General features: G+C 35.6%; 2 protein-coding genes across 4 annotated transcripts in view; both read right to left on the reverse strand.

Annotated features, from left to right (window-relative positions):
- vps13a (vacuolar protein sorting 13 homolog A) overlaps positions 1-8,406 on the reverse strand; it is a 50,389-nt gene extending 41,983 nt beyond the window's left edge. Inside the window, 15 exon segments of the mRNA XM_056773154.1 lie at positions 229-361; positions 631-693; positions 1,167-1,338; positions 1,689-1,795; positions 1,985-2,112; positions 2,199-2,256; positions 2,345-2,425; positions 2,507-2,566; positions 3,644-3,703; positions 3,890-3,999; positions 4,076-4,177; positions 4,422-4,517; positions 5,097-5,139; positions 5,281-5,324; positions 6,164-8,406. Coding sequence (XP_056629132.1) covers positions 229-361; positions 631-693; positions 1,167-1,338; positions 1,689-1,795; positions 1,985-2,112; positions 2,199-2,256; positions 2,345-2,425; positions 2,507-2,566; positions 3,644-3,703; positions 3,890-3,999; positions 4,076-4,177; positions 4,422-4,517; positions 5,097-5,139; positions 5,281-5,324; positions 6,164-6,263 — 1,357 coding nt within the window. The 5' untranslated portion in view covers positions 6,264-8,406.
- A 3,813-nt stretch (positions 8,407-12,219) lies between these two features.
- On the reverse strand, positions 12,220-22,718 carry rnf122 (ring finger protein 122). 3 transcript variants are annotated; one of them, XM_056772291.1, is made up of 6 exons: positions 22,390-22,718; positions 18,252-18,408; positions 14,717-14,762; positions 13,913-13,954; positions 13,554-13,633; positions 12,220-13,048 (listed from the first exon to the last, which is right to left on the reverse strand). In XM_056772291.1, the coding sequence occupies exons 1-6, from the start codon at positions 22,412-22,414 to the stop codon at positions 12,934-12,936; spliced, it is 465 nt and encodes a 154-aa protein (XP_056628269.1). In that variant the 5' UTR covers positions 22,415-22,718; the 3' UTR covers positions 12,220-12,933. The 3 variants fall into 3 exon arrangements, with proteins under 3 accessions (XP_056628269.1, XP_056628268.1, XP_056628270.1); XM_056772290.1 differs by having other exon boundaries at positions 13,554-13,636; XM_056772292.1 differs by lacking the exons at positions 18,252-18,408; positions 22,390-22,718 and adding an exon at positions 16,818-17,626 and having other exon boundaries at positions 13,554-13,636.
- Positions 22,719-22,735: the final 17 nt, after the last annotated feature.

Raw genomic sequence — 22,735 nt, forward strand, 5'->3', positions numbered from 1 at the left:
TTGCAACAACATGAAGATAAGTAATGACAGAATTTTAATTTTAGGTTGAAATATCCCTTTAAACAGTCGATTTTGTGATGTACTGTTACTTGTGATGCACACCCATGCTTATTAATACCTGAAAACATCACAGAACTAAACAGCTCTAAGGGCAAAAGGGCACAAAAATTTCACAGAAATCTCCCGAGAGCTTAGTTGTGACTGAGCTGTGAGGGAACAGAGACAAACCTCCTGTTTTAACATCTTTGCTTGGTGCACCGCCGTCTCCAGACCAGCTCCACATCCAGCCAAACCAGCCCTCGGACTGCTCTTCTTCCACCTTCACTCCAGGACGATATATTCGTAGTCCTGCTTTTGAAGCCTATAGCACCAAATACACAACAGATGGTTTTAACCCTACAAATATTTAAATTAAAAAACACAAAACTAAAGCCTTTGGGATTGTATATATTGATGCTATGTTTACATTCATGCATTTAGAAAATGCTTCTAAATAAATTGCTAGTTGCATGCACATATTTCCAGTGATGTAAACTATGGCCCACACCACATTAAGGAAAAGAGGCAATATATCGAACTGATCTACATAAAAAAAATATTGTACAGTGTTAATGTGTGAAGTCACTTCACCTCCATCTCGGCCTGCTGCCTTGCCATCGTGATGTTGAATATATCAAGAGTTCGTTCAGTTTCCTGATAGATTAAATAGAAAGCAGTGGCAGTAGTGAGGATAAGTCTAAAACATGGCTTCAACAATTTTTAAGTAATAAGGTTAGTGAAATCTGCAGAACAAAGAAATGTATACAGATTTGGAACAACTTGACGCGGAGTAAATGATGACAAGATTTACATTTTTGCGTGAATTTCCCCCTGACTATGTCAATGCAGTAAATTCAAAAACAGGATGGGTCTTATTCATGAATGAATTATTCAGATCAGTCTAGTGTACTGGATCGACTGGTTCACTGAAAAGTTCAGACTTAATTAGTTCTCATTTGAAGTGACAACTTTATGGTGAATTTTACTATTTTAAAGTCCCACTATTAATTTACTTCCATTACATTAAAAACTGTCCATGGATAAAAGATGGGAGTATTACGACAGAATTTTCATTGTCGAATGATTAATAACAAAAACATCACTGTGCATTCTTGGTACAAACCGACCTCCAGCTTTTTCAGAAGAGCATCTGCAGGTTTCTTGCTGGTGATCTTGTTCTTATAGAGCTCTCTGTACTTTTTCACGAGTTGCCTATGGCAACGGATGTTTTTCCATGACCACATGTGAAGGCTGGGCTTGATGTTCACCTCCAAAACCCCTGTGATCACATAACGCCACCTATTATGAGCACAAAAACAAAATACAGGAGTTCATGAATAAATAACTATAGAGCAGTGTTTCTTAATTAGGAAGCAGGGCTCCTCTAGGGGTCTCCACAAACTTTGAAAGGGGCCTCAAAATAAGACGAATGATAAAAAATAAGCTTCAAAATCAAACTAATCAAGTGTGTGGTTATTTTTATAAGAATATCCATCTTTGAAGTTGCGCTCTAGAATATTTTATTTCACGAGTAGAAATTGTGAGTGAGGGGTCTTCAAATATTGTTGTGGACAATGGGGGGCCTTGAAGTGAAAAAGGATCCACTGTTATAAAGGAAATTAACAGAAACCACAAACAAATGTTCTTACCATTGAGGAGCATTGGTGTGAACAGGCACATTTGGCCGAAACTTCCTGTATGGAAGGTTCCGGGTCATCATATCCACTGAACCCAATAGCTCCAGAATGCTGACATACTAGAAATACAGAATAGTTTACATTCAACCTAGTTTCCATTTATCCCATAGCTTACTCATTCCATTCGATATTGTACTAAAATGTTATTTTCCTTGAAATATCAATAATATAGCAAAATAATGTTATCGAGCATTTTTCAGAAACAAAATCAGTGACGTTTTTATATGTATTGTCTTTTTGCTAAACACCTGTGGCCGGCTGAGCTCGACTGCCACCTCTGGCAGGTTGACCACTAGATCCACTTTCGGTGAGGAGAAATCCACATCTGAGCGAGGATTCATCCGTAGCTTGGCATTTGCAGATATTGGACGAAAGACTAATGAAGTGAAATGAAAACAAGCGTAGTTGGTATTTAACAGACACTCTAAAAAAACATTCTGAGTTTGTGAAAGAGCCGCTCACTGAAATGATAATCCTGAGGGATGGTGTTCTTGACGGCAACGCTGTGCTTTAGTTGTCGCTATGAAAGACAAACAATCCGACCGTGAAATGGACAATATTCTTTTCTGTCATAGAAAGTTTGAGGATTTCTTGACTTAAAGACTCACCAGAGCTTCCTCAGGATTGTGGTTGGAATAGAGCTCTGAATTCACGTTCCAATAAGCAAACAGATTGTCCAAGCGCACGAGCTGAATGAAGGAACACCAAAATCAGTACATGACATCACCGTGACGCACGGTGATGCTGAAATAAAAACCTTAAATTCTTACCTTAAAAAACAGTTTGGCTTTCTCATCCAGCAGACAGGGCTTCCAATTCTGATCAGCTGTCTGAAGATATAAAACACATGCTTGGTTGTAAAACTGTTGGCATGTGCAAAGCACAACAAATAAAAACAGGCATTTACTGTCACATTCTCACATCAGGATGAATAAAAAAAACAGATTTATGTCCAGGACGGTTTGTCCCACAATGAAAAATGCATTTATTTGAAAGTCCAATTCAATTTATACAAAGCATTTTTACAATGTTGCAGAAATAAAGAAAAAACAAAACAACAAAATATATCTACATCTATCTATCTATCTATCTATCTATCTATCTATCTATCTATATGTGGAGCAATGGCACAGAGCTTTTTTTAGATCAACTGACAATGGCAATGTTACTGCGGGAAAAACAAGACTATCCTTATGCTTATGCTCATCTGGCAAACAATAACTGCACGTATTTCTATATTCTGTCTCCTAAAATGCTATTTAAAGTTTGCAAAAAAACTGACAAAGCTATGAAAACAACCCTGCTGAAAAAAACTGTGCAATCTTGCCCAAAACACAGTAGAAAATGTCATTGATTTAATGGTTAGCCCTATAATGGGAACTTTTTATTGGTATTAAAACTATAATGGTGTCTACTGGTATGTGGGATGATAAAAAATACCCCAAATGGTCCATAGCAAGTTGTATTTTCAGCTCTATTTTCTTTTCAAATTTTAAAAAGTATTGCAATATATCGTTATATGTATTGTAGGAAAATATATTGCACGGTGACTTATCTTTCGTGATATGTATCGTATCGCCAGGTTCTTGCCAATACAGTAAGGTAATATATAATAAAATATAGCTTACATATGGGATAGAATAATGACATTATTGCAAATTTGAACTGCAACGTTATATTCATGTTGACTAGATACATTTCAGCACAAATTTCTCATTACCATAATGTGTCCAGATATTCTACTTTTTGTCAATCCTTTTACTGCAACATGATCAATTGATCACAAACTGCACTTGAATGCTCTTTACATTGTATCATATGTGTTGTTTATTCTTTCTAGTTTTTAACCCACTGACAGCCTTAAAAAATACACTTATTTTTTCAAACACAGTGGATCATTGAATTACCTGGAGACTGAGGTTCTGCAGGGAAACTCCAAACGACAACGGAGAATTAGGATTGGTGACCTGAATACACAATTGCGAACAACATTGACAACTGCAAGCAAGAGTGAGGCCTACACTTTCGAAACAGACATTATTATTATTATTATTATTATTAAGAAACATATTATTAGACAGACAGACACATAAATTGGCATCATCACCGCTCCAAATTGAAGCATCTGCACAAAACAAAACTAATGTACTCACATCATCCTCGTAACGGACGTGAATGTTGGAGATTTTCACTTGCAGGTTTTTGATCACCTGTGTGACCAGTTTTTCAGCAAATGTATCTTGCTTCACTGCCTTTGGATTCTCTGAACACAGACAAGACGAGAAAACTGAACGAATGACATCATCGATCTCCACATGAAACCTGAAATCTTCTCACACCTTTCTCTGCCGCTTTCTGTTTGGTCTCCTCGATGCGCTGCAGCTCTCTCTGCCGCGCCTCCTGCAGCTGCCGCTCCTCTTTCTCCGCATCATACTTTATACCTGAATTGAAAGACATGCGATATATATCCTTTATGCGATATCTTAACACAAACATGTAGCGTTTTAGTTCATATCTGTTAGCTTTCTAACAAGGCATGTACAGATGTGAGGGTCATTTGGATGACATGCATGACACACAAATGTGTTTCTGAAGCAATGACAAAATTGTTTACGCCGCAACCATCTCCAGCACAAAACATTATCATCGAATGTTCAGACACGACTAGTCTGTATCAGCTCTTACTAGCAGTAGGTACGATGAGCAGGTAGACTTCATCCAGCGTAGCCTCCACGGACTGAGTGTACAAATTCTTCCAAGGGATTTTCAATTCCAAACGGCCTGACAGACAAAAAAAACATCCAAAAATCACAAAAAAAAGCTTCAACCATAACATGGATAGTCAAGTTATAAATCACCGCAGCCTTGGACTTAGAAAGAAGTCCCAGTAAAAAAACAGTATTAACTAATAAACTGCTAGTAAAACAAAAGAATCCTAAACTTGATTAATCTTACCTAAAATATTAGGCAGTAATACATTTTGTTGTTATTTTGTATAAAATTATGTTTAAATGAATTATGTAATTATGTATATATATTCATTTATGCAGCATGTGTGATATTTTTAAAACAGTATTATTGCTGTCATCATACTCGAAGCAAAATTGATGTTAGATGTAAAAACATTTATTTTAATGTATTTGTACAGCAATTTAACAATACATCTTATTCCATAGCAGCGATACAAACAACAATACCCACGTGATCGCTTAAAAGAGATGAGATGGAAAACCCAAATGTAAATTTTTTGAAAATATGCATGTTGCAAAAAGACAACTTAAACAGAAAAATAACTGTTTGTAATAGTCGGTCAATTTATGGTAGCTGGTTGGACGTTTTTGAAGCCCTCTATTAACTCACCTATGTGTCCTGCCCGGACTTTAAAAGGAATGTCAAGCTGACTCTAAATTTAAAAAGAAAAAAGTCAGATAAGACACTGGTTACAGTAAGTTTTTAAACAGTTTAACCACACAACAGAATAATTAATATTATTACGAGGCTCCCGTAATAGATATTCTTCACAACAAAATCGTTCAGGACATACCAGAGCATTTTCTTTTATTTCAAGGTTTCTCAATATGGCATCACCTGCAAAAATAAACAATATAACACGTATTGAAAAATATTACATCACGACACTTTCTGCACATGCCTTATCTTAAAAAGCATATATTTAATTTGTATTGAAAGAAAGTTTGTAGTGAGTCAAGAAGATTAGAAAATAAATCCTAATCTATAAAATATACCAATAAATGTTGACTTGATATGAAGTATTTGCTTGCTGCCCTTACAAACAATCACATAACATTCACATAAGTCACCCTGTCATTAGCAGGATTATCTGTCTTTTATACATTTATACATTACATAAATGTCTACAGGTGCTGTAAAGACAGTAAGGGTCAAACCAACAGAATGAAAGTAAAAGTGTGAAGCAAAAATAATAATAAAAGAAACAACTTGTACAATGTTTTTAAACACGACTACTCATTTTGTTGTATGACTATACAGTAAAAACACTGACACATTGAAGTGTGCTTCACTCAGGGTTCAATGTAGGTAACTCATTATTGCCCTGCATGCTAAAAGCACATATCTACACTCTTATCAACCCTAACTAAACAAGATCAAGGAATTATCCGTGTACACAAATAACGATTTGACTTAAACCCTATAGTGTCATATAGGCTAGTAGTGATTTAACAACGGTTGTACGTAACATGATGACGCTAAACGCATGCTCAGACCTGAACTCACTCAATGTCAAGCCACGACTCTCACGTGACAGCGTAGGGTCGCGATCTTCGTTGATAATCGTACATTTCAGGATCATTTAACTACCCCGGAAGTTCATCTAAACACGGGTTTAGCACCGGCTGTCTGCTTTAGCAAAGTAAACACTTGGTTTTGACACCTGCCACATTTACCTCCCCATATGCCAAGGCTGAGCTGCGAGCAGTCAAGGTTCACCACATAATCTCCCAGGAACCTGTTCAAGACATCGACCACCACCGACTCGAACACCATCTTTCTGTCCTGATCATACAGACATCAGCATGCTTTCCTGCGTCTGCGACTCGTGCACCACCCGAGAATGTAGTTGTGCTTTCTGACCGTCCCGTTTCCTGAAATAAACATCACTGGAGAGACTGGGAGGTACTAACACTTCGTTGCGTCTCCTGTGCGACACTGCCCTCTGCTGTTGAACATCCTCATCCTCTCCCGCACGAGCTGCATAGACGGGTAAACGTACACACGTGCTCACGCTTGAGTGTTTTCTTGGCGTTTTTCTGCTGGTTTTCTGTTCATGAGTGAAGGAATTGAGACCGAATAGTGACCGAGATGTTTACTTTATTCGTTGAGTCCTCCGGATCGTCCGAAATCATTTCGGATAAATCACGTGGGCACTGACAAACGAAGCTTCACTTTCTGCTCAATCGTGTGTGCTTGTCGCTTCGAGTGTCATTGAAATCCCATATCTTTTCATCCTAATTCGTATCTTAATATCACATAATACTCTATAGATAATATTGTTTGTACACATATGTGTGACCCCATACATATAAAATACAGTATTGAATCATGAATATTAACTCATACTGGGATTTAATGCCGCTCTTAAAATTAAATTAATTTGTTATATTGACCATTCACACACATGTAGCTTTATTTGCACATATAACATTAAAATTAATCCGAATTCGTCTGCTGGTTGCTTCGTTCGATGGGGGTTTTTCCAGAAGCGACTGCAATATGGTTAATTAACCGACAGATGGCGCTGTGATCGACACTCTCGAAGCATTGAATCTTTTCTCTAAACAGTCTCAGTGCTTCATGATGATTCATTTTTCCATCAGTAGTAAACACATCCACAGGTAACCATGCGATTAAAATCCCGAACCTGACTTGAACCGAGCTAATCAGTTGCGTTTAAATGGGTTTCATAAAGATTAGTTCGCACAATCCTACTAATCCGAACGAGGCTCATATAGTTAAGATAATATCTCATGCCCGCTATTGTTAAGCAGCCATACCAGTCGATCACCGAATCCACTCAGGAAAGAGTGCCGATTGCTGCTCTTCTACTTGGATACTTGTCGTCCATCGTATTGGTGCATTAACTTAAAATATCTATCAAAACTATAAAAGGTAATATTGCTTGGAATAACTAAATCATGGGCAAAGAACATAAATGGCTGAATGCGTTCACTAATATAAATTATTCAAATGTATTCATATAGTCTAATACATAGTTAAACCTATAATAATATATTTTTTAAACATTATAATTTTTATAATGTATGTAATATATACAGTGCTGTGCAAAAATCTTTGGCTACCATTAAATTTCATCAATGGTTTAATGTTCATTTATAATTATTTCTTAGCCTCTTTATTAGAATACAACCAGGAAGTGCAGGAGATAAAAAAAATGAAATAAAAGCGCACCTGTGGGCCATTTTTTCTGTATAAAGTATTTAGCGTGACACTTTAGCAAAATCAGGATTCTAGCTCTCTTAAAGGTGCAGTTTGTAAAATCCGACGCTAGAGAGCGCGCATTAAAAGCATATGTTCAAAACAACGACGTAGCTTTATGGTGCTTTGAAGGAGCCTGGAATAATGGGAACTGTTGTCCTCGACTCCGCCATTAATTACTAATTATCGATCCGACGTGAATGAGAGATCACATTTATGGATGATATAAAGTAATAAAGTTTTATAAATGTTTTATGACATGATTTTATATCATTATAATGAATTAGACGCATTAGATGTAATTCATAAAATAAATGTATTACTATTTAGTCAGATGATCTACACTCAAAAAAATATTTTTGCTGCCTGTTCAATTTACTTGACTTGCTTAAGTTAAATCAACACAACTTTTGGAAAATATGGTTACAACATGATTGTTTTATGTTTAGTCATATAACTGAATCCATTCATGTTGGGACAACATAAAGGAGTTGTGTTTTGTTAACATAAAATAGTTATAATAGGGCAGAGGACTTATATTTCCCAGCATGCTTTGCGTACACTGCATTTTGAGAGTTATTTTCTTAAATAAGTGTTTTATATTATACATTTTTCAGTAAAAATAAACACTTGTTAGTGTTTAATGTTCATTTATCTTAAAAGTTTTAAAGAGTTAGTTATATTTTTGAGTTTGGTGGTTACCCTTGTTCAGAAAAGTGTTGCCTTTGGTTAGGTTGGCAGTCTTTAGAAATTACAGAGTTTGTACAAGTTATTCTTGTTGGAATTTTTTTTTAATGTACATGCCTTTGATATTGAAAAGTAAAGGTAGTCTTTAGAGATTACACAAGTTATTCTTGTTGGAAAATGATGTAAAAGTTATTGAAATTATTGAATAAATTCATTGAATAACAGGAACTGAATGAAACTGTAGAATTTATTTTGGTTGAACGTAAAAATATAAATTTTAGGATAACTGGAGTTAATTAACTCAATAGTTTAAAACAAAACACAGCCTGTTAAATTGATTCAACTAAACAACATTGCTTTTACCTTAAGCAATTAACTTACATTTACTGAAATAAAAAATGTTATTTAATTTCAATGTAATCCAGTTACGTGCAACCAGTTGACATAAAAAAGTTAAGTTAGTCCAACATATTATTTTTTTGAGTGTAAACACGATTACATGTTCAGTAAATATACATTACATGACACTGGTGCTAAATTAAGAAAAAGACATTCAAACAATAACAATAAACTTGTTGATCTATATAATAATCACTTATTATCACTTACTAACAATTACTTTTTCTGTCAGTAAAGGAATCCAAACAATTGCTCACCTGACTTGCTTCTCTTTCCAATTAAAATTTGTCGCACAGCTCTCTCCATTTAGGAAATGCCACACCAATATTGATCCTAGTTTGATCTCTCACGATTATATGTTCTTGTCCCAAACTCTTTTTGGGTCATTTGGTTTACCCGTATGTCATTGTTTACAGAACCAACTGCAAACAGTAAAGAATAATTGTGCTCCTAATGACTGCTCAAACAAGATAGTTGCTTGACAAATGCCAAAAACTAATACGTTCACATTTGTCCACGAGACTGTGTTGTCATGGTTTCTACGGCAGTTAAAAATGGAAACCTAGGGTAACACCAGACACTATGTTCTTAGGGAGAAGCAAGGTCTGGAGAAAGTGTAACGGCTTACACGAATCACATGAGGCACCTCAGCCAATCATATTACAGCCTCTAGACTCCTTTCCAGCATTCCGCTGAAGGTTGACAGCCGACTCCCAGACACGCTCCGTGTCAGGGGTTAAAATGGCAATATCCCCACAATTTACAAAATAGTTGGAAATATGTGAGATATTGTAAATACTCAAATGAACAAAATATACACCACTGGTCTTGTGGTTTTGGGGTATTTTACTGCAAAAAGTTACAAACTGAAATTTTTAATGTGAGTATGAGATAGAGTAAAGCCTTGATTTACTGTCAATGTGTGATCAATAAACACTGGTTTTAGATGACCATTCTACACTTCAGAATATTCTGTCTTTATTCGGGCTGTCAAATGATAAATTGCAATAAATCGCATCCAGAATAAAGATTGTGTTTACAAAATATATGTCTGTGTACTGATACATTTATTTTGTATCTATAAACAGGTACACATACATGCAAATGTTTAAAGACGAGGTAACACACACAGTTTCTGCAAATCTCAAATTTCGATTATTGGTAAAAATAAATAAATACATCAAATATTTCCTAAATATGTACATGTTTGTGCAGGTGTATGTGTTTATAAAATAGAAAATAAATATGCAGTATGCACAGAACACAGACATATGTTATGTAAACACAAAACTTTTTTCTGGATGCGATTATTGCTTTGAGAGCCCTAGTCTGTATGTTCACAGAGATCGTAGGTACATAAAGAACCATTTTCACATTAGATATTTGATCACTGTTTAATAGTATACTCTCTCTACCGGCAAGCAATTCAACCTCCAATAAAAAATATAAAATATGTGACTTGTCTCCCTTCGAATAAGCAGTTAAAAATCTAAGTTACAAAAATAATCATTAACATGGGGTTTAAAATGAAAAGTTTAACAGAATGGTTCGGATAAACCTGCCTGTTTAATTGTGATCAAAAATTGCCTCAGTCCTTCTCCTTGGCAGCCTCTCTGTGCTCAGAAAAGCACTATACATTTTGGCCAATAAAATTGTTTGAAATTGTTCTGTTACTAGCTATTATCATTTTTATTGTGGAAGTTTAAATCATAACTTTATTGACATTAATCTAAACATTTGATATCAAATACATGCCATTTAACGCAGTTTTATGTCCCAGACAGAACATTCATTTATTATTGTGACAGTAAGGAACGATGAATTGAGTCCATCTACAATAGGTAAGTAGATGTAAGATTGGATTGGGCCCTCCATTCAGACATTTGTAAGTTATTGTATGGATCATTCTGTAGGTGACATTGTGTTACAGAACAACTGGGGAAAGAGACGGTAAGTAAAACAGGTTTGTTTATTTTCAAAGATAACAGATTGGATGATCAGGTAAGTAAAACCAAAAGCCAATGCGAAAGTCTAAGAATGTCTGAATGATAATACTGTCCTTTGTTTTTACAGGTGATGGAGATTGTGCAGAAAAGAGACTTTTCGTGGAGGTGGACTGGATCAGACTGGGGGGAGGGATATGGTTTTAATACATGAAAAGCATGGTGGATGCGATGGAAAAGGGGCCAAATATATCTGGAATTTTACAAAAACTACATATAATAAATATAATTGCAACAGTAAAAAGACATTGAAAAAATGTTTGCCCCCTGTTTTTTAATTCATTGTTTATAACAAACATGGTCAACAAACATGGTCAACTAGACTCTAGTATTTAACAGTGAATGAAATAAAAACACTGCAACATTAGTTGTTTGTTTGCCTCATGGTTTAGGAAATCTGCCTCGACTGTAAATGAACTGTAACCTTGAACCTAATTGTGATCTTTTGTGATGCCTTTGGTAGTTTAAACCAAACTGAAACGACATTCATTCTTCAGGCATTGCTGTCATTTTGTATGATGTAACATGAGGCTTATTTGTACAGTATTGAGAGATGCTGTCACATCTTCACCATAGTGTTTGAAGTTGAGAAAATTAAACAGAGAGTGTGTAGTGCTGACCGGGTTTAATAGCATCATCAGAAACAATATTGACACGCTACCACATAACATCCAAACCTTATGACCGCAGGAAAAAAACGATGGTTGTGTTCCAATTTGCATTCTTCATATTATAAAATTGTGCTTTGCTGGTGATGAGAAATTATGTCATTTTAAATAGACAGTACAACAACAATTGTGTGGTGTGTCTTTGTTTGCATTTAGCCTTCCTGTAAATGTTATCATTTAGCTACAGTTTACCTCAAAATGTGTCACTTAGTTTTCTTACGTTTAATACTCAAGGGGATATTACACCCGACAATTCAAATTCTGTTTATACACATTTGTCATTTAACTACTTGTGAAACCCATGAAAGATTTTGAGAAATGTGTTTTGTGCCAATACAATGGAAGTCAAAGGGGTCCGATGTAATTTGCTTCAAAACGCTCTTCAAAATATCTGCAGAAGAAAGAAAGTCATTCAAGTTCAGAGTAACACGACGGTGAGTAAATGATGAAAGAATCTGAATTTTTGGCCATATTATCCCTTTAAATGACTTTTCTGCGCTTTTCTTTATCTAAAATAGTTTACAGTTAACACATGTTCTGTGACATGTTAAATTGAGATTTCTGAAATGTCCACAACGTTTTAGTCAAAACAGTATCTGGTGTAAGACAAATAGACATGAAATTCTGTGAAAAGTATTTTCTTTGATTCTTGCAGGTGTGAAAATACAGAATTAAACACTTCAGGTTCAGCAACGACAGCAACAAGATATAAGTGAACAAATACAAAAAAACGTGAAATACAACAAGAAATCCATGTGTGTTTTTAATGGCAGTCCATTTATCAGTGTCCAAGAACAGTGGTAGTGTTTGCTTAAATCTCTTATTACAGTCCATAATTTGTGCACATAAATTTAATAATGGACGAGACATCTGTCACTACTAACAATAACAGTAAAATACACAAACACACACACACACACACATCACTGTGAAAGACTTCTTTGGGCCAAGTGCACCGTGCTGCAGCGTTCAGGGTTGGAATGTTAAAGGTGGCGTTTAGTCACTCTAGTTTTCTACGTTCCAGCTTGTCCAATGACGTGCATTTCCTCCCAGTGTTCAATGTTAAAGTATGGCCTTGTTTTCTATAACGTTCAACTGAGAGAATCTGTCCACTGGTTTAATTATACTTTCTGCTGCTTTTTGAGTTTAACCACTCCAGTCCCCATTTACATTTGTTAAATGGAATAAAATGAAAACAGAGGTCATGATTTTACTAAAAAAATGCCCCTTTTGTGTTCCAAGGAGTTTGAAACAAAATGAGCTACTTTAAACAACATTTGTCATCTAAGATGTACTTTCCCTTTAGTATCTGTTTAAAAAAAACACTGCCCCTGTGATTTAGACAGTCACAGTCTGATCACACAGTAGCAGTAAACTGCCAAACTGTTTTCATCCTCAAAAAAAAAGGAGGACAGTCAACGTCCAATGGCAGTTTTGTCCTTTTCCAGATGCTCATCCTACGTGCTACACCAGCTCATCCAGCCATGTGCCTATACTCTGGTGCTGCTCGGAGGACCCGGACAGGGGTTTATTACACATAGGGCAAACGCAGCGGACCTCCAGCCACTTAACAACACACCTGCAAACACACAGTTTGTTTCTGTCAGTCCAAACATCAACATCTGTTTCACGGAAAATTGAAATTTGCTACGTCGCTCAAAGGGATGATGTGGTGAAAATGTATAGCATCAAATGCCACTTTCACGGATTCTTTTGTCATAAAGAAAATGTGTCCACCAAAGCTTTCTTAATCTTTTTAGCACTCTATGATTGTGATAAATGTATACTCTGAGGCAAAAATGTGCCGATTGGTTGACGTGGTACCAACCAATCCTGCACTGTATTTGGAGTAAAAGTGAAATTAATATATCAATTCAAAAAATTTACTTTTATAATTATCATCGGTAATAAACATCGGTACAAAAGGCCTTAAATAGAATGACCAATGAAGCGAAAGTATCTAAATCTGTAAATCTGATCCAGAATCAGAGGCTTTCCTCTGTCTACACTTCTACTAACAATAGACACTGCTGCACTGAGATGCTTTATGAACACAAGCGGTTGCAGCCCATCTCATTACTCACCTTCTGTGAAAGGCATGTTGGCATGGCAACACTCCCAGCTCATCTTTCACCTTAAAGTCCTCCAAGCATACTGCACATGTCTGCTGTGGAAGGGACATCACACACAGACACAGAGGTGTGGATACGCAAATAAACATGAAAAGTGAATATGGGTGAGTTGGTAACAAAATATGTATTTTTTACTGCATTATAACTAATAACCTACACTGTTTAATTATATTATAATCTTACTTCTTTACCATGGGGTTTCAGTTATGGACAAAACATCAATATATCAACTTTCAAATATCACATTAGCATTGATAACTGAAAAAAGTAATGATATTAACATTTTGTAAATGGCTGAGGCAATCTCTTACCCCATGAAGATTCAACTTCTTTGGATCTCCTTTTAAGATTACCTGGAATTAACACATTAGTGAGCAGTTTTTTTATTGCAAAGAAGAGAATGAAAGAATAAAAGCTACTTGTGAAGAGTACAACCATAACAGATCATTTACATATAAACGAAGGTGAAAAATAGTCATGATATACTAAATAATGACTACAAAACAAACGCTGTAGATAAGGACACAATATACTCCAAAATGTAAAAAAAATCCAGTAATGAAATGAAATTTAGCTGGCAGCTGGGGCGCCAGAAATATTCTATAAAATTACCGCTTTTATCTGTAAAATTACACTTTTCCCGTTTTTATTGGATATTTGCCTTCTTTTTTCCTGTAATTTGACGTTTTTGACTGTATTTCAAAAGTAGACTGTAAAAAATGGGAATTTTCCGGCAGCTGTGGGTCAGAAATATACAGTGGAATATCTATAAAATTGCATGTTTTTCCTGTTTTTATTTAAAAGTTTTTTTTTAAATACGTAGAAAATCTGTAACAAAACAGGAAGATTCCATAAAAGTTTTTTTGACATTATTTGAATAATCTATAAAAAATATTACAGTATTTTCACAGTGTATCGTTATTAAATAAAACATTTTTACAGCCGTTTCTCGAGTATATTAAATTTTGCACCGCATTGTCTGTAGAATTAACGTATAAAGTAATGGCAGAAAATGATCAGTGCAGTGTGGGCATTATAAGGAGAATTTAAATATCAGAGTGGAATATTTTAGTAAACTAGTAAACGAGTCTTTCCACACCTATCCATGCTCTTACCTCTCTGTATCCAAAGCGTTCACTTTGGGCTTGGTGTCTTAATTTGCTGTTGAGGACAAAGGTAAGAAAAACACAGATTAAAAAATGATGACAAATAGTCCCTAAAATACAAGTCTTAATTAGCATTTAATGATACATTAAATAAGCACAATATGAAACTATCCTTGTGAGGTGTTCAGCTATGATCCTTATTAAAAAAGTGGTGCAAATACCTTAGACAGTTATATTTATCTAAGATAAGCATTAGATCCTTGTAATAAAAAACGAAAAGTGCCTTTTTCATGGAAGTGATTTACTGGCAAATATTAATGACAAAATGAACTATATGCTGTCTATGTTAAAAGGATCAAATAAGCACCTTTCATCCAGTTTTTGTCAAAGCATTCTCTTTCTGATGTCAAGCGTTGAGAGGGTTCTTAATTTGTACCCTTAATTTTTTCCATCTGAGATTTTTGGTTTTGGCAATTACCTCTCATTGATTAAGCCCAGCATGTACCAAGTTGTATCTGTGTCTACAAAAAAGTGAGGTTGCTGTTTGTTCTATAATCATTGACACATTTTGGACTTTTCTCACTTATACACCAATCATTTAAAATCTTTGATAGACCTTTTGATAACCTTTTGGTCTTTTTTCAGGGTGCATCCTATTTTGCTTACTTTGCTTAATTAAATGGTCCAGTGTAAGAAATTTAGTGGCATCTAGTGGCCATTTTGCTTATTACAACCAATGGCTCACTCCCAGCTCATCTTTCACCTTAAAGGCCTCCAAGCATACAGCACATGTCAAATGTCTTCAGGTTTTCGCTTCTTTGCCGAAGGAGATAATGTATTTACGAAACACGCTCTCTAGAGCAGTTTGTCCGTTTAGGGCTACTGTAGAAATAACATGGTGACTAACATGTAAGGGGACCTCCCGTGTCTGTAGATAGAAGGTACAATGTGTAGGATTTTGAAGGATTTATTCACCTAAATGTAATATATAATACAAAACTATGTTGTGAGTAGTGAAGAAATACCTTACAAAATGAAACGAAATGTTTATATTACCTTACAATGAGCCATTTTATGTATATACACCGCGGGCACACCCTTACATGTAATTTATTAATGTGCACAGCCATGTTTCTATAGTAGCACTACACGGACAAACTGAGCGCGTTTCGTAAAACGAAGGATGCGCGAGAATATGTTCTTCTTCTTCGGCTGTTTTTTGGGGCAGCTTCAAAGCGACTACATAGAAGGATTAGCAGAAGAAGAGGAAGAACAATAACAGCATTTACTTGTCGTGTTTTTTAGTAGAAATATAGCGGTTCTTTGTTGCAGTAAGAAGCAAAATTTTCGCTAATGGCGGACCACACATACTCCGCACAAGAGCCGTTAGAGCGTCAATCTGTTCGTTCAAAAAAGAGAAAATACGACGCAGCAAGGCGAAGTCGAGACAAAAAACGGCAGAAAACCCGAATAAACATCGGCATGGCTTTTCCCAAATGGAGGGCACTGAAGCAGGAAAAGGGTTTGCTAAGCGACGCCGAAGTTGCAAGCTTTCTGCTGGACCGGTAAGTTTGTCTAATTTCCGCAATATAAGTGAAGTGTTTGTTTGATAGCTTTAGCTAATAGATGAGCATGAGCATCAAGTGAGTTTTTCTTGTTTTTAGCACTTTGTTATTGTACTATAATTCCTTTTTGCATGGCCGTGTGCAAATCAAGTTAGAAATCATTTTTACAATCATAATTTGCATACATCGGGTGTAAATTATATTATAATACTGCTTAGCTTCTGTGCATTCAAATGTGTAATTTAATAATTGATAGGATAAAATCCAAACTTCCACGTTGCATAGTTTATCAGTAATACAGTGTCAACGAAGATTTGAGAAGATACAATTGATCAATTGGGGTGATGCCTTACTTTAGCATTAGCAAGCGGTTTAAATAGGCTGTATGTTACGAACCAAGTTACCGTGCCAAAAAAAGCTATGCAAAATAAGCGAATACATCACTGACACAATGTTATACAAGTAACAATAATTTTCACTATAACGATTCGAGTAAATAATGAATTAAGTCAATTTAATTAATTTGTTTTTCTTTGTAAATAAACCTCGTCACTTGATTTGCAAAGGTTACTCTCTGCTGTCTCAGACGACGACATCTCTGTCCTGTGTCCGTAACTTCAGTGTGTTGTTCGCCTGTGAGATGTAGATTGCAATTATCAACACCACCGATAGTGGCCGCTATCATTTATTGAACCCTTTTGTCCTGTGACGGCAACCGTAGCTACTCTAATAGAAGGGAGAGGATGGTGGCGGAGCTTTAGGTTGCAATTTCCAACTACGCCAATAGTGGTCTCTGTTACTTACACAGTTCACCTTTAAGGAGACATCAGCAAAGCATTTTTACATTTATGGCTTTCTTGATTTAAGAAAACAAATAATGGTGAGGGTCCATCATTTGGGTCAGCCATGAATGAACACCATACAGGGATAAAGAGTGCCTAAATCCTCATGCTGGTCCCGTGTGGTCTATTCTCGTGGTACTTATTTGGTGCTGGACAAGCTGGTAAACCCTCAATATAAGTTGATAAAGCTACAGTAGTCATTAGTCAAGAAGCCTGCACACAAGCATCCAAATGTCAACATATGCTGGTCTTGTCAGAAGGGGCGGCATTCAAAACTAAACGAATGCTGGGCAGATAATGGCTAAATCTGTAACCTGGACACAACAAAATGAACCAAGATGACACATGCAGGCATGAGTCAGTTTAAGAGCCAGGATTGAAAAGACCTGTGTTGAATTCTACTGATGATTCACTGATTTACTCTGCAATAGGAAGACAGAACCAGACATGGTTTTTCCTCACAACAAAAGCTCTGAAATCGTCGAGAATGCTAATTCTCACTCCGCTATTGAAGGGTTATTTTTTGCATCTGACAAGATTTACCTGTTGTCAAACTGATAACTGCCGAGAGAGACCATATAATAACTATAATTAAAGGATTTTACTTTTTTCTCTCTTTTCTGCATCAAACGCAAACAACATAGATAAAAGTATATATTTACATAGAGATGAAATCAAATATAGCAAGATACAGAATACACTAGCATGTATTCTATAACACAAATGTATTTCATAGTTTCTTCTTTTTCTTATGATATCTTGTTAGAAGCACTTTAAAAATAAATCTCAATTGAACTATAATTCATTGGATTAAATCAAATGAAACATGATATAGAAAAGATGTTGACAATGTTTTTTTCATATACATCCAAAGTGGTTTGAATTGCCATGACAATCCCAAGGTTCCATTAATAAAACCATATCAATGTCACATAACTATGGCGGTGACCTGATTTGCACTCAAACAAGTGACGTCTGTTTGTGTGATGTGAAAACAACAATTTCCTGTTACGTTTTACCATCTTCCTGACAATATTATTCACTGGTCGCTCATCAAACTATGGTCCTACGGCTATGATCTCATAAGATACGTGCGTGTGTGTGTGTGAGCGTGCGTTTAAACGCGATCAGATTTACCTTATGAAATAGCAGCAGAATATGAGACTCAGTACGAAGACAAAGATCCCTGTGCCAAAGATAACCATATAGATATTGAGAGGCAGGTCCTGGAAGGTCACCGATGGCATAGTGCAGGTTTTATTGGAGTAGATTAATCCCAAACCACAGAAGCACCCTACACATCACACAAAACACACAGTACCAGCCCGTTAACAAAGCAGTTATATTTCAATATAACACAACCAGTGTGTGATCTTTGTGAAACATGGTTTCTTTGTGTTGACTAATATTAACAAATAAGCCTTAGAAGTGTTAGGGGCGATTCACATTTCACGTCTTTTGCGTGCACAAGTTTGTTATTTTTGCGTAGTTTTTTTGTTATTTTAATGTGGAAACAAGTCAGCGCCGGATCGAGATATATTTCAACTTCTCCGAGTGCCACGCGCGTACTGTGCAGTTTTAGACACCAAATGTGAATCTCCCCTTACTGAGAGATGAAACACTTATGATTCAATCTGCACTAAACAGATTTCGTTCAGGACCACTGTCGTTAAATATTTAAGCATTTTTTGTTCTTTGCCTATGATAACTGACAAAGCGTTTGGACCCCAAATCAGTAGTGTATGATGTCAAACGTACATTTTATAAATTGATCCCTTATACGTACAGTTGACGTAATGGAACAGTTCACCCAAAAATGAAAATCCTGTCATCATATAATTACACGGCCTCAAGTTCCAAATTTCTTTGTACTGATGAACACAGAGAAAGATATTTGGAAGAATGCTTGTAACTAAACAGTTCTTGGCCACCATTGACTACCATGACTAGCAACTCCTGAATATCACGCTGGTGCTAAATTTGGAAGAAGAAATTCCATCAACCATATAATCAAGCACCACACGACAACTCAACGCAGCCTTGTTGTGCAGTGCGAGAGCACAGTGTGAATCAGTAACACATCTGTGATTGGATGTGTGCCCAGTGTAACTTCCCCACTTGCTGTGTTCCTATTGTGCAGAAATGCCTTAACCTTTCAAATAATAATAAATAGATGCCTGTGACTTGTTTTGTAGACCTTAATTATGCAAACAGGAACATGTAACCTGTCTGTAGAAAGCAACAAAACAGACTATCTGAAAAGCAAAACCCAAATATATCGACAGTACTCGTTTGTTTAAGATGGAATTTAAATGAGTTATGAGTCTCCCACTTGCATATTTAGGTTCACATAACTTAATGTGAATGCTGATTAAACTTAAATTGTTGATTTTAACGAACTTTGTGTTTATTTAACGTACTGATATTATAACACAAAGTATTGTAATTGATTAGCTTTAAATCAGCCATCAAATGAACTTAACCAAAATACGCATGGATATCCAATTCTGACACGTTTCTTCATTTTATTTTTATTTTATATATTTCTATTTTTCAGGAAATGGAAAAAACACTGTAATATTTAAGTGATTAAATAATGTTTTGTCAAAGTTGACAAGCACTTTTTAATACTTTTTATTGCTAATATAATGGCAAAACTTAGTGACAGATATGAACGGTAACTAATAATAATGAAATATGACAAAAACAAAAAATCACGAAATATGAAGATATGAGGTTTCAGAAAGACAGCAATATGTTGAACAGTGTTTGTCAAAGCAAACAAAGAAAGCAAACCTGGTGACATCACAGATACCTTTTCTTACATTTAATCCTAAAAACACGATAATACCAAAATTATAAAACCTTTTATAAACAACTAAATGCCTCATTAGTTCTTATTCTAAACATCAAAACATTCAAGACGAAACCTACCTCGTGGCATTATAAAATGATCATTTTAAGTTTATTGCTGTGCACATGATATTCTTGTTTTAGGTGTTTTGAGTGTTCTATTGATATACTGCAGTCCCTGTCAGCCCTTCACAAGTTACTTGTACCAATGGAAATCAATAATATTGTCACTTAACATCATTTCTACAGAGAGGGAGCCACGTTCCTCTGGAATAGAGCCACGCTTCCTGGAGAGAAAATCAATACAAAGCACTGCCATAGACTCCACTTCATTCTGTATTCAACGATGAAGAGCCAACTAATAAAGATACAAAATGCTTTCATTCACACTGATAGCTGTGGCACATACATAAATACAGCTGTTTAACAAGAAATAATTATAAACAGTTTCATTATAAAATGGTAAAAGACGGCATGACACCCAAGATTATCTGAGGTTGTGACAAAATTTCTCTTTTCCATTCTTGAGTCCTGCTATTGAATCGAAGCCACTCAACCTAATTTCAATTAAATCATCTCCTCATGTGTTCTTCACAAGACAGAATAACAGAATAAGGTTTGGTATAACATAAGGATGAGTACTACACAATGGCATGTTGGACCATATAATACTTAGACATATTTTCTTCACAAAGTCATTGGGAGGGAGGACCAGCCACCAAGGGTCACCTGAGGTTGAGGAGCTTTTCTAAGGTCCCACGTGAGAAAGCAGTGTTGATGTCGGATAATAAATGAGAGATCTTTTTAACACACTATCTCTGACACATTTGGCAGATCATCTCTTTGCAAACCCGCTGACCTACATTGCAAGGTGCACTGCTGCGCATGATGTCATGCAGTGTGTTGAAAGAAGCAGTACTGATACAGAACTGTAAAAAGCAATTATAACAGCACTATAACAGTATATTACAGCTGCCTGAGTATAACCCTACATAATAGATGCATAATAAATACCTTTTCATAGATCAAAGGCATTTTTTCATCATTTACTCACCCAAACTGTTCCAAACCCGTATAGATTTCTGTTGAACACAAAAGAAGATATTTGGAAGAATGTCAGTAACCAAACAGATCTCATCCCCCATTTACTACCCTAGTAGGGAAAATAAATACAATGGGAGTTAATGGTGGATGACATCTGTTTGGTTAATGACATTCTTCCAAATATCTTCCTCTGTGTTCAGCAAAACAAAGAAATGTATACAGATTTGGAACAACTTGAGGGTGAGTAAATAATGACAGATTTTTTTATTTTGGGGTGAACTATCCCTTTAGCCTAATTACATATTGATATTTTTGAGAATTCATAGCTGCGCTTAAAAATAATGCTAAATAGGATTCTTATTGTCTATGCATGTGCAATTTGGAGACATTCACATTATTACAAATAATTCTTATTCATAAAACATGTTGCTACCTTAATGAAGCACTTCTACCTTATCTGACCTTAATAATAATTTTGTTTGTGTAAACAAATGAAACTGATTATAATAATAACTTAGTTATAAAAAAATCATTTTGTAAAGCACATTTGAAGGTTAGCTGATATTTTTGACACTTTGTCTTTTTGCTGCTGAGTTCACTAAATAATGAAGATATTTTAAAATGTATGATACCTAAGACACAGCTTCTGTCTTTCTAAAGTTTCCAAAATGATCAAATTTTCATTCGGTTTTACCTGAATAATAAAAAAACCCAAGACATAAGCTCTCTCATCAGCCAAGCCTTTTCAAGACAAATATGGAATGACCTATTAAAATGAAACAGGGTCTGTTCCACGCATTTTTATCAGTGACAGTGCTCAAGACAAATGATCTAAAGGTAAAACCACACCTGTATTTGAAAAGACGTTGATAAAAGGCTGTTATTTCGTACAATACCAACATGCTACATGTGAAGAGTTTGGTTCCAGAATGAGAGAAATCATGTTTTTTATTGTGCATTCCATTTAATATAAATCAAAAGTCAGTTGGTTTGTTTTGATTTAAGCCATAATAACAAAATAAATACAACTAACACATGATAACACAATAAAAACATGATAACATAATAAAAAACATGATTTTTTTTTAATTAAAAGTGAGTAATCTCTTCATGTATAATGAAATTTTCCCTTTAATGTGTTGTTTGTCATTCAATTCATTCAAAAAATAACTCTCTAGATTAAAAAACTCTCACATTAAAAGTGTTTGGGAGAAAACAAGATGAAAATCATGTGCATCACTGTGTATGAATTATTATAAGTATGGGTTGAATGTGAACACTTATAACCACCTTCCAGCCTTTACTGTGTTTTAAAAAAACAGTTTTTCAAGCGCACAGGATCGCAGGAAGGATGTATCGTTAATGTAGGTGATCTTACCGTTGCACCACTGGAATGGGTGCATCAATCCTCCCGTTTGCTTCCTTTATATGCACGACTGTGTGTTTATAAACAGAGAGATGATGCCCTCTGTGTGTCTGACGGGCCATTCAGCAGCACATCTGGATTCATCTGAACGCAACGCTCGCGCGTCTTTAAAGAGACTCTGTCCTCCTTTCATCGGGTCACATTCAGATTTAAAGAATCCAAGCCATACGTCTCCCCGCGCTTCAGTTTACATTCGATAAAGAAGAAAACGCTTTAGATTGGATTGTGTGTCTTGTCTGCGAGCAAACAAAGATGTTGGCATCCATTGAGAACAACGACGAGTTCAAGTCCCTCCCAG

The sequence above is a fragment of the Triplophysa dalaica genome, chromosome 18, assembly GCF_015846415.1.
Source record: "Triplophysa dalaica isolate WHDGS20190420 chromosome 18, ASM1584641v1, whole genome shotgun sequence".
In the NCBI taxonomy this organism is placed as follows: Eukaryota; Metazoa; Chordata; class Actinopteri; order Cypriniformes; family Nemacheilidae; genus Triplophysa; species Triplophysa dalaica.